The sequence below is a fragment of the Lygodium microphyllum genome, chromosome 1 (genome assembly GCF_053477565.2).
Source record: "Lygodium microphyllum isolate KBCC chromosome 1, Lygodium_microphyllum_v1.1.10, whole genome shotgun sequence".
NCBI lineage: Eukaryota > Viridiplantae > Streptophyta > Polypodiopsida > Schizaeales > Lygodiaceae > Lygodium > Lygodium microphyllum.
This window is the reverse complement of record NC_141135.1, coordinates 121,234,716-121,246,698: the sequence shown is the minus strand read 5'-3', so window position 1 is coordinate 121,246,698 and position 11,983 is coordinate 121,234,716. Positions and strand designations below refer to the sequence as shown.

Below are 11,983 nucleotides of genomic sequence, written 5' to 3'. Positions count from 1 at the left end.
ACAATTAGATGAAAATGTCACATTTTGATTATAATTTTAATAGTTAAAAAAATGTAAATCTTTGATAAGGTCTTTATTTTTTTAAATACACAATGCAAAAAACAATAGCCATTATACATTATGTTAATTATTAGTTTTCTATATTAGGAGAAAAAATGTCCCAAAAGTTTTTTCTTCTAAAAGAGATGACTGCTTTTTGTTCACAAGGTTTAAACATTTCAATTTAGTTTATTAAAAAGTCTCAATCTACTATGTCTTATATTAAAATATATCATAAATATATACATAATTTGACCTTCCTAGCTAGTAATTTTTTTCTCTTCTCTCTCATCAAACATTATTTTAAAACTTTCCACTCCTCTTCTCTTACATCAAAAACTCACACACACACACACACACACACACACTCTCTCTCTCTCTCTCTCTCTATTGAGTCTTAATGACGAGAGAGAGAGAGAGAGAGAGAGAGAGAGAGAGAGAGAGAGAGAGAGAGAGAGAGAGAGAGAGAAACACAAAGTTGCAAGAAATAGACATAGTGAGAAATGAAGATAAGTGTCATGTACAAACACATACACATACACATAGAGAGAGGCGCATACACACATACACTACTTAATTTATTACTTAGTTAATAATTTAATTACTAATTATTTTTAAGTTAATTACTAAATAAAAATATAAAGAGAGGGGGGAGAGAGAGAGATAGACGAATGAGAGAAGGAGAAAGTGAGATAAACGAGAGAGAGAGAGAGAGAGAGAGAGAGAGAGAGAGAGAGAGAGAGAGAGAGAGAGAGAGAGAGAGAGAGAGAGAGAATGAGGGAGAGATTATGTGACTTACTTTGACTTTTTTTGTTGGTTGAGAAGGGGGTTGCTTGCAATCCCTTCTCGAGATGAATTTTTTTTTCACAAGTCTTCTCCATCATTTCTTAAAGGAGACTTGTGAATTTTTTTTTCATCAAATAAGGGATTGCCAGCAATCCCTTCTTTGCAAATTTTTTTCCACAAGTCCTCTCTAAAACTTTTTTTCATTGAGCTATCAGCAACCCCTTTCCAACAAAAAAAAAAATCCATAAGTCTCCTCAAAGAGATGGAGGTAACTTGTGAATTTTTTTCGCCGAGAAGGGGTTGACGGCAACCCCCTGTTTGGTGACAAAAAATTCACATCTCCTTAGAGAGATAATGGACGAAAGTTGTGATTCAAAGCTCTCTCTCTCTCTCTCTCTCTCTCTCTCTCTCTCTCTTTTAATGAGGAAACTACTACAACATTCAAGTGGAGAAAGATTTGTTCTTCTCATTCACATAGGAGATAAAGAGAATTTCAAACCGGATGATGATATTGAGACTCAGAAGTCATGCAAGTTAGCAACATGGAGACTTCTTTACAAGCATGACTTGGTATCTTTCTACAGGCTAGGAAAATGCATTGATTAGGTGCACTTGAAGGAGGAGTAGCTCATATATAAGGATTACTAGATTGAGTAGCAACAGATTGAGGAGGTGTACCGGAGATGTCCTATCTTCCTTGACTACCTAAAGGTGATTTTCCCTCCAATGAGAACGCATTATACTAAAAATACTTGAAGAAAAAAAGGTGCAAGAGACATAAGGATTCAGATTTTGATAAGTAATTTCACATGTATTCTTTAGAATATGTCACACTTTTTATGTCTTCTTCTAAAGAGAATATGGTTGATTGTAGGAAAGTGATATCTCAAGTGTATTTGTTCTTGTAACTCATTCTTTAGTAATGAGTCAAGGTGAAGCCACAATTTCTAAACTATTTTGATGATATCGATTGGCCACACATTAGCCCTACAATGATACTATTTGTGGATGATAGCATAAAATCCCTTCAATATTATCCTCTTGGAATACATGCTTCCATGTTTGATTAAGCTAACATGTTTTCACGGGCGAGTCTAAGAGTTTGTTAGAGAACACCCATTTCACTCTCTAACAATGGACAACTAGATTGATATTTAATATTTACAATAAAGATATTCATTTGCTTTGTGCATAGTAGTTCACTAACTTGCAAATGTATTTGTGGATTTAGCATTTTTTGTGTAGTTTTTATAATAAGCTCATGCAATACAATGTGAAATACAACAATATATTAAAATATTTGATTGTTGAAGTCTGGAGTTTAAAATAAAGAATTCTTGAAAGGAATAATAGCTACAAGTAATGAAGCAATACGGAGCTATATTTTACAGAGATTGTGAAGCAATTGCTTGCAAGGGTCTATTGTAAACAAATATATAACTTCAATCCATATGTAAGCCTAATCAAATGAGGAAGAGAGAGAGAGAGAGAGAGAGCAATGTGCAAACATAAGTGGATATGTCTGTAATTTGCTTGTTTGTGCATAATTAAAGTACTAACACATCAAGATGTAATTATAAAATACATGCAAAGAAGGGAGAAATGGGGGATGTAAATGTATATGTAGTGTGATATCTTATATATATATATGCATAATTGAACCATTAACATTGTGATGATATTATCAAAGATAAGAACACAAGCTTAATCCAGTGATGTAAATAAGTTAAGGAGAGAGAACTATCAATGCATTGTTAGAGAGAGAGAGAGAGAGAGAGAGAGAGAGAGAGAGAGAAGAAGAAGAAGAAGAAGAGATTGTTATTCAAAAGGAGAAGAGGGAGATGCATGTCCATGGATCCTCAATATATGAGAGAGAGAGAGAGAGAGAGAGAGAGAGAGGAATGTATAAGTGTAAGTATATTTGGTTTTGCTCATGTGTGCACAATTGAAGTACTAATACATCATGATGTAATTATAACATCTATGCAAATAATTGAGAGTAGGGGAATGTGAATATATATGGAGTGTGATATCGCTTGTGTATGTGCCATCCAACCACTAACATTGTGATAATATTATAAAAAACAATCACATATACTTACTGTGGTGATGCAAAGAAATTAAGGAGAGAGAACTACTAGTGTTGAGAGAGAGAGAGAGAGAGAGAGAGAGAGAGAGAGAGAGAGAGAGAGAGAGAGAGAGAGAGAGAGAGAGAGAGAGAGCTGGGGGTAAGAAAGAGAAAGAGAGAGAGGGTGTTATTGAGGGGGATGAGAAGAGGGAGATGCATGTTGTGGGTCTCCAAGATATGAGAGAGAGAGAGAGAGAAAGAATCGGCTGTGGTTGTGATGACGAGGAGAAGAGTAAGACGTGGTGGTGTAATGGAAATACTAGTGGTGGTAATGTTATTAAGGGGAGTGAGATGTCACTGGTTGGTTCCCAACATATAAGGAGAGAGAGAGGAGAATTGGTTGTGGTTCTAATGAGAAGAGGGAGAGTAAGATGTAGTGGTAGTGGTGGTGGTGGTGGTGGTAGCAATGAAGGGGCAACATTGGCACTTGATATAGGCCCAAAAGAAATAGATGACCAAGTGGACTATGTGGAATAAAACTCAAGGTTACCAAAAAAAGCTCGCTCCAAAAGCTCACTTCTCGCACACACTCGAAGAAGTCTATGGAGCAAGAGTTGGATGCTATTGAGAGGAATGACACTTGAGATCTTGTGCCTCGCCCTATTCATAGGAAGGTGATTGGTGTCAAATGGGTCTTCAAGTCCAAATATCACAGTGATGGTACTTTGGATAAGCACAAGCCGTGGCTCATTGCAAAGGGCTTTGCACATTGGCTAGGGATGGATTTCCATGATACCTTTGCATCTATTCCTCGAGTGGCTACCATTAGAGCCATTCTTGCCTTAGCTAGCCATATGAGATGGTTGATTTATTTAGCTTGATGTAAAGTTTATCTTCTCAATGGTGATTTGAGGGATGAGATCTATGTTGGAGCAACCTCCTGGATTTTCCTCATTAGATTAATAGGTGTATAGGTTGAAGAAGGCCTTTACAGCCTCAAATAGGCTCCATGTGCTTAGAACGAGAAGATAGACTCGTTCCTCCAAGGGAAGTTGGGGTATCAATTTTCCTATTTTGATCCCCAATTGTATGTCGACACCTCCATTGGAGGGCATGCATTGATTGTGCTTTATGTGGATGATCTTATTTTGACAGGTGACCATGCCTAAAAGTTTAAGGAGACTAAGGTGGCCCTACATGACGTATTCGAGATGATAGACACATGCCTTCTTTATTTCTTTTTAGGCCATGAGATTTACAAAACTTTGAGGGCTTAGCTCTTAGATCTTACAAGAATGTTCTCTACATGTTGAATTCAAAGAAATAATCAAGGTATCCTATCCAAGAGATTTGAAGGCCTACGATCATTCCAAAATTAATTTGTGACTTTTTTTGGCACCCCACCATGTCACTTTCTTCACTCGTTTCATCTTTAGGGCTACCTCCTTCTTTGAGTTGCATCCTTCTTCGACAATTGGCTCTTTGTTGACTCCTTTTGACCTAGCTTTGATTGTTGACCATATTCGACTAGCTTTTATTGTTTCTTTCTTTGTCTTGTACATGCAGTATTAGGCAAATAGTAGAGACAAATGCTAGAGGGTACAAATTAGCTTGCACTACTGCAACAACCCTTATAAGATGTAAGGCCATCCTCCACAAACAATACCACTCATTGATTCCTCACAGAGATGATCAACCCCCTTGGGGGGTGGGGGGAGGAAGGGAGGGAGAGAGGTGTGTGTGCATGCATCTACATGCACAAAGTGAGTGCACTTGTGGAGGTGCTTCAGAATTAGCACATGCATGTCTTCTAAGGACTAACTAGTCAAGCCAAGCATATCTAATTTTTAACTTTGAATTGAATAAAATTACAAAAAAACACTCTAGCTTTGGGAGGCTTACATGACACATAGGATTGGAAGTGATTGGTGCTTCATGCATTATCTTAGCCATTACCCCCATAATATGAAAAAGAAAAAGAGAATATGCCAAATCAACAATCTTTCACAAAGAGTGCTCATTTGGTTTTTGCGAAAGAATATCAGTTTTAGAATTAAGTGTAACGTGATGAGTAAAAGTTTCAATCCATTAGGAATCCTTCAATATCTCATTATTAAGTAATTTAATCTCATGAATTATTAGTGACTTTAGAAGTCACTAAAAAGTAACACATCCAACATCCTTTCAATCCCATGAAAATGCATCTATTGTACTAGAGAAATGTGCAACCCAATTGCAATACTTAGCACAATTTGACAACTGAACCACATTCATAAGGTTTTACTTACAATTTTGTAAGTTTTTTCGCATGCAATAGGATTGCAACAGTAAATGCTAGGTTGCCTCTTCATTCTCACAATGCTTTTGGGCACAAATTTAACTACTTATTGCTCAAAAGGCAAAGTTAATTCTTACAAGCTGAGTTATGACAAATGTAACTAACTATCACAATCTATCATGTGCACAACCCTTGTAAGACATTGTCATTGCTAGTAGCCACATTTTAATACCTAAAAAGATCTACAACTTTTTGAACTTTTGGAAAGCTTGAATGGTAAACTTTTGAATTGTGGCCATTCAAAACCTTGGATCTTTGGGACAAGTGCCTCCAACAATTGCTTCCTTCTCCCAAAATTTTAGCATTATGTCTCCCTTTCTTTAGGGTTTAAGTATAGTCTTTCCTTGATCCTGCATAACATTCCTTACTTTCTCTCTCTCTCTCTCTCTCTCTCTCTCTCTCTCTTTAGGGTTCTAAGTGCAAAGTCCTCTCTCCTTTGTCTTCTTTTCCCTCTCTCTCTCTCTCTCTCTCTCTCTCTCTCTCTCTCTCTCTCTAGGGTTCTAAATGCCAAATCCTCTCTATCATACTTCTTTCTCTCTCTCTCTCTCTCTCTCTCTCTCTCCCCCACTTTCTCTGCCCCTGCACACATTCTCAGAGCGTCCCTTTAAAACCGCTGTAGATCGCTTGGCTGTTATTCGGTTCCGCGAATGCACTCGTATCAGCTTTTATTTCGGCCGCGAAGTAGTGCTCTCAGGTATCGCTTCTCGCTTCGTCTCTCATTTGAGCATTGTTTTCCATAAGCACTCTAAGTGAATGCATATTTTGCTTTCCATTAGCGCTCAAAATGGAAATGGCAAGAATTTCTCTTGAAACCGGCTGTTTGGCTGAGATACGCAGAGAATTGAGTGTGCCAAGCCAGACATTCCCTTTTCTAAGCCATCAGCTATGGCTTTGAAGGGTACCCTGCAACCACGTTTATCAAATTGCTCCAGCCATGGCTGACGTTCATTCAGCTTCCTAAGCTATCAGCCAGGGCTTTTAAGGGTGTTCTGAATCACGCTATAAGACTGTGCCATTGATACATATCCTTAGTGCATAATCCAAATCTGTGTGTCTGTGCTTGTTCTGAATTAACTGCCACTGAAACCTTACCAATCGCTTAATGCAGCTTGCTTTATATCCTTCAAAGTTCTGGGACCTCCCAGCCTCAGTTATGACATCCTAAGGAAGCCCTGTGCCAAAGATGGGGATTGATTATTACAATGTCTTGAAAGTTGGCCCTAATGCTGCCGATGAAGATCTCCGCAAAGCTTACAAAAGGCTTGCTATGAGATGGCATCCGGACAAGAACAGGGAAAATAAGAAAGAGGCCGAGGCGTACTTCAAGCAGATTACAGAGGCATATGAGGTAGAGTTATCTGTTTGAGGTCTCTTTTTTTCTGCCACAGACATTTCTTGGGCATGTCCCGAGTCTTTGTCCATACTCCCTGATTACACTGAACAATATGTGCAGGTTTTGAGCGATCCGCATAAACGGGCGATTTATGATCAATATGGTGCAGAAGGGCTTAAAGATATGATGCCACCTGGGACTGGAGGTGGAAGTAGTAAGGGCCAAAGATTCAACTCTCGGACTGTGGATGAGGTTTTCTCTGAGGTGTTTGGGAACATGAACATGAAGAGTAACAGGACCAAGGGAGGGCATAACTTCCGTGATGGGGTGTTCGGTGCAGGTTCTCAGTTTGGTAAACATAATGAGGGGAGCTCTAACGCTCTCAGGAAAGCACCGCCCATTGAAAACAAGCTGCCTTGCACATTAGAAGAATTGTACAGTGGGTCAATAAGGAAGATGAAGATCTCTCGTGCCATAGCAGGTGCCGGCAGGTGAGTGTGCCTTCATGCAAAGTTTGCCTTTATTCTTTGCCGGACCTCCTCCGGGAAACTGGCTTTGTGCTTTTTATTAATGAATGCTTCTATTTGTCTCTGCTCTTGGGCCAATAACTACCAGGAAGACTGTGACAGTCGAAGAGGTTCTAACAATCAGTGTCAAGCCTGGTTGGAAGAAGGGCACGAAGGTTACATTTCCTGAGAAAGGTAATGAACAGCCTGGTGTGGTTCCTGCTGATGTCATTTTTGTGATAGATGAAAAACCACATGAAGTATTTAGAAGAGATGGGAATGACTTAATCGTTACTCAAAGGGTGAGCTTAGCAGAGGCCTTATGTGGTTGTGCCTTTACCATTCCTTTGCTGAGCGGGAAAACCCTAAACATCTCATGTACTGAGGTAATTTACCCTGGTTGTGAGAAGATATTTCCGAAAGAAGGCATGCCAATTGCAAAGGAGCAAGGGAAAAAAGGAAATCTCAGAGTGAAGTTTGATGTCAAGTTTCCAACCAGACTGACAACTGAACAAAGGGCCAGCATAAAGAAAGCTTTGACTGGTGGATTGCCATTATGATACCAGATTATAATCTCATTCTAGTCAGCCAGATGTGTCATAAGTTTACTGTTGGCACAATTGGCTTGCAATTGCATCAATAAGTGCATTGTAGATAGATTGGTGTCATGTCCTTGCCTACACACACTCTATCTGTCTCCATACATGTATTTTAAGTTATCTGTACACTTGCTTGCTGTGAATATAGCAAGAAAAGTCATTCGCATTTCCTCAGCTTTTATGGCACCATGTGCAAGTGTAAACTTTTGAGTTAATCCTACCTAGTGTTCCAACATCAGTCATATACTTCACAATGTATTTGAGCTTTTGTATCCTGGAACACTGAGATAGCCTGTATAACTTTTTATTTCCTTGAGGGATGTCATTTCCTCATTTTGTATGTATAAGCAGTTGCCTTAAGCTTTTTGTTGGACCAGATTCTGATCTCATTGTCAACATTTCTTCTCATGTGCCAAGTTCTTACTGAGTCGATGGACCAATATTGCTTACTTTGTGGATATTGTAGATATTGTTAGTCAAATGTGTGATTTCAGGACTTTGCGATCCTAGATTTATGCTCTTTAGTGTTTTGCAATCCTCGATTTATGCTCTTTAGTGTACTGGTACTTTAGGTGGATTCATACCAGGGTGGCAGCAAGGGCTTATATGGCATTACACGTGCGAAAACATGCTTGACTTTGATTTTGACCGATGAGATGGCCACTTTCAATTAGTCAAATGTGTGATTTCAGGTCTTTGCGATCCTCGCTTTATGCTCTTTAGTGTACTGGTACTTTGGGTGGATTCATAACAGGGTGGCAGCAAGGGCTTATATGGCATTACACATGTGTGAAAACATGTTTGACTTTGATTTTGACTGATGAGGTGGCCGCTTTCAATTGTCTGGAGATATTACTCTCAAAAGACAGCAGATTGTCTGGTTGGAGTGTGTCCAACCAGACATGGGTTTTGCAATGCTTGTATCCAGACCGAGTTGAGAGTTTGCGGAAGGCCCTTGGATTTGGCTGATTTGAGTGGGGAGACAAAAATCAGGTCTAGTCTCACTTGGGCTCCCACTACAAATAAGTTCAAATGTCCTCTCTTTTGGAACAGTTAAGTCTACCACTGTGGAAAGTCCTAAAAGATTTTGTATGAATCAATATAATGATTGACAAATTCAGGCAAACTTACTATTTTGTTTCTAACAACCCTAGTCATAATCTGTGTGCTGCTCATTGTGAACAGTATAATGATGAGCAAGTTTTTATTTGGTGCTTTTTTGTGATGTTCTTCCATCTGATGTGAATCTAGCTATACATATTTGGAAGATTATAAGGAGGGAAATAAGAAAAAGGAGGAAAGCTGTGTTATGCTCTTGAAAAAGGCTATAGTGATTGTGAGACCTATAGAAGATAAATCATGCATTGAGTATGCCATATTATTACAAAAGTTCCCCTCTTCTTTTTACTAGTTGCACTTTAGCATCCTTACCTGTACATACAGCTTTCATTTGTTGCACCTTTCAAATGCTGGCCAAAAGGCTCTATTTGCACCGTAGTATAGTTTAATTTGATAAGCTCATCAAACAAAAGAAAAAGTTTGACAGCTTTAAATGGTGAAAAGTCTATGAGACTTAAAAAAACTACAAGTAGTATGAGATGTAAAGTGAAAATAGAAGGAAGTACATTTGAAACAAAAGAAAAGATAATCCTTGGGATCTGAATAATGTGGAGCGTTTTTCTGATGTTTGTAGCCAAGGCCTGTAGAGCGTTTGAAAGAGGAACAAAGAAACTTGGGAGAGGCAAGTTTTGGGTGCTGGGCTGGAACATGGGCATTGTCATTTCCGACCATTAAGCAAAATATATTGCCTTACATGTAGTGGCTTCTTGCCTCTAATGCATGCAGGGCATCTTGATGGGGAAGAGGACTCTGTCTGGTGAGGCAGGTGTTGTTGACCAGTATGGGAAGAAAACTGTGATCGAGAATGGATCCCCTATGGAGAGATGGATTATGCAGTGGCAGTTTGTGGCAATGACCTCAATCTGGTGGAGGTGAAGAAGAGCACGCGGCATGGGCAAGTGCACACAACGAGAGCAAACAAGCAGAGTCAGTTGAAGTAGGAAATAAGTGTTTCACAGTGACTATTGCTCTCTCTCTCTCTCTCTCTCGTACTAGGCAGTGTTATGCTGATTTTGCTGTAGCTTGGATCTACTTCATGGGAAGTCCACCTACCAAGGAGTTCAGTAGGTGGTTTTCAGCCACCTTTCGAGGCAAAGCAATCGAGCAACAATATAGGTTTATCGGGAAACGATAATTCACTGGCTTTGCTTCACTTTGTTTCAGAGAGAGACTGGGTTCTAGGTTGTGCAGTTGCATGCAAGGGGAAGCTCTTGCCTTGGAGTGCTTCCTTTTCACCGGAGGCAATGTTGCAGTAACAGTGCGCTGTATGAATTACCTTTCTGGATCTTTGATCGTGGCTAGATGATGAAGCATCTGCCCTCATAGTGTCTCTGGGGAGGGTTCTCTATGTGTCTTGTTGTGGTACTGTCCTATGGGGCTCTCAAGCTCCAGAGAAAATTGTTGCATATATTGGACAGGCATATGCTGAGCTGCTGGAATATATCGCTTCAGGTCAGGTTTGATGCTTTTTCCAATGCTTGTTATATACGCAAATAGTCTGAAAATGTCCAAGATCAGAAGATTGTCCTAAAAAAGGTGAGCACCATGTGGCTCAAAACCTAAGCCTGAGGCCCAAGAAAGAAGAGGTTAGAATGTGGAGAAGTGGAACAAGAGCTTGGAGGTGCTTGGGAAGCAGCTGGGGAAGACCTCTTAACAAGGTGGTATGCTTGTGAAAGAGGATAGATCTGCAAACAAGGAGAACATGCACGACTGGAACCAGATGGATAAAGATCATCATGCAAGCTTGCTAGTTTGCCACGAAATGAGGGCAAAAGCCAGTGAATTGGAGTCTTTTCCAAAGAGATCATGAGCAACAAACAAAGGGGAAGGTGCAGAATTCTAAAACAAAGCTATCTCTATCAAGAAATTGGGTAGGCTTTTTTTGGCTGGACTTAAATTATTATGTAGTTATCACTTGGGATGAGGAACTTTTGGAGCGCAATTATTATTGTGCGGGTAGATCTACTTTTAGCATGGAGTAGGCTTCTTTGAAACTTACATTAATCTCTTGGAATGTCAAGAGGCCTTCGTTTGGAGAGGAAGGATGCATTGCCTGTGATCCTGAGGAGACGTAAGTTCGATATACTTGCTCTTTAAGAAATTGAAATTGGTGAAGACGAGGTGCAAAATCTCAGTGTTTTTGGTTATGTCTCTTTGGCAAAGGCTTGATTTACTGCTGAAGGGGGACCATGATTGGGATTCTCTTTCTCCCAATCTTAAATGATGAAGATTCTCAGATGATTGGTGAGATCTTAGTTGAGGGTGAGTAGATATTGGGGATTTCAGCATGTGCCTCTAATGTTTCCACAAAAGGACAGCCCACTGGCCCTTCCTAATCAATAAGTTGGATGACAAGCCTGTACTGCTTATGGGGGATTGGAATATGACATTAAAGGCGAGGGACACACATGGCTATGGGAGTCTTATCAATGATGAGAGGGAGAAGTGGTGCGTTGGTCTTGGGATCTTAGCAAGGATCTTTCGCGAGCATCAATTGTTTTATACCTTATGTTATCATCATCAAGGAGATACCAAGATGGCTGCATGCTTGAATAGAATGTGTGATAATAATAAAGCTTGGTGGCTATGAGCTGAATGTAGATTTTGTGTTCTTTCTAATGGTGGTGACTGTCAATTGTTTTATTTAGCTTGCATTCAGATGGTTTTGTGTGGTGGATCCAAGGAGGAACCATCACAATTTACGCTTCATATGTTGTGAGGCTTTTCTTGAAGCCCTAAATGAGACAATGATAGCGGACTCTGCACATATATTGGCTAAGGTGAGTGAGGTCAAAGATGGTTTTGTGCCTTTTTGCAGGATGATTTTGATGGTTTTAGTAACCGTTTTCCTTGTTATTCTAAATAGAGGTTTTGAGGTTCTTGCACAACTAGTATCGTTTTTCTTGGATCTATTAACTATTTATCTTGGGTTTTTGGATGTTGATGCAAGTCTTCGGGTTTTGATACCTCAAGTTTGAGGACGTGTATCATCATGAAGAGCTTGGAATTGATAGAAGGGTAAAGTTTGAAGGCATGTAAGATTTTATGCCCATTTGAGATATGAGTTAGGAGTATTTTATGGCAAGCTATCTATAGGGCTACTTGTGTTGGTCATGATGGAATAGGGGATTTCTCATTAACCATGTGGAGATGGCATCATTGATGATAGAGGTTAAGCCTAGCCATGATGATGAT

General features: G+C 39.5%; 1 protein-coding gene across 9 annotated transcripts; it reads left to right on the top strand.

Moving 5' to 3' along the window:
• The first annotated feature begins 5,710 nt into the window (after positions 1–5,710).
• Positions 5,711–9,564, top strand: LOC148041615 (uncharacterized). 9 transcript variants are annotated; one of them, XM_087680955.1, is made up of 5 exons: positions 5,711–5,925; positions 6,340–6,579; positions 6,685–7,055; positions 7,180–7,265; positions 8,424–8,754. In XM_087680955.1, the coding sequence occupies exons 2-5, from the start codon at positions 6,415–6,417 to the stop codon at positions 8,636–8,638; spliced, it is 837 nt and encodes a 278-aa protein (XP_087537081.1). In that variant the 5' UTR covers positions 5,711–5,925; positions 6,340–6,414; the 3' UTR covers positions 8,639–8,754. The 9 variants fall into 9 exon arrangements, with proteins under 9 accessions (XP_087537081.1, XP_087537085.1, XP_087537094.1 ...); XM_087680959.1 differs by lacking the exon at positions 8,424–8,754 and adding an exon at positions 9,363–9,493 and having other exon boundaries at positions 5,713–5,925; XM_087680968.1 differs by lacking the exon at positions 8,424–8,754 and adding an exon at positions 8,257–8,386 and having other exon boundaries at positions 5,713–5,925.
• Positions 9,565–11,983: the final 2,419 nt, after the last annotated feature.

Coding starts and splice junctions, on each gene's coding strand:
- LOC148041615 (XM_087680945.1), top strand. CDS start 6,415: ATGGGGATTGATTATTACAATGTCTTGAAAGTTGGCCCTAATGCTGCC. Junction 6,580..6,684: donor AGATTACAGAGGCATATGAG/GTAGAGTTATCT, acceptor CAATATGTGCAG/GTTTTGAGCGATCCGCATAA. Junction 7,056..7,179: donor GCCATAGCAGGTGCCGGCAG/GTGAGTGTGCCT, acceptor AATAACTACCAG/GAAGACTGTGACAGTCGAAG.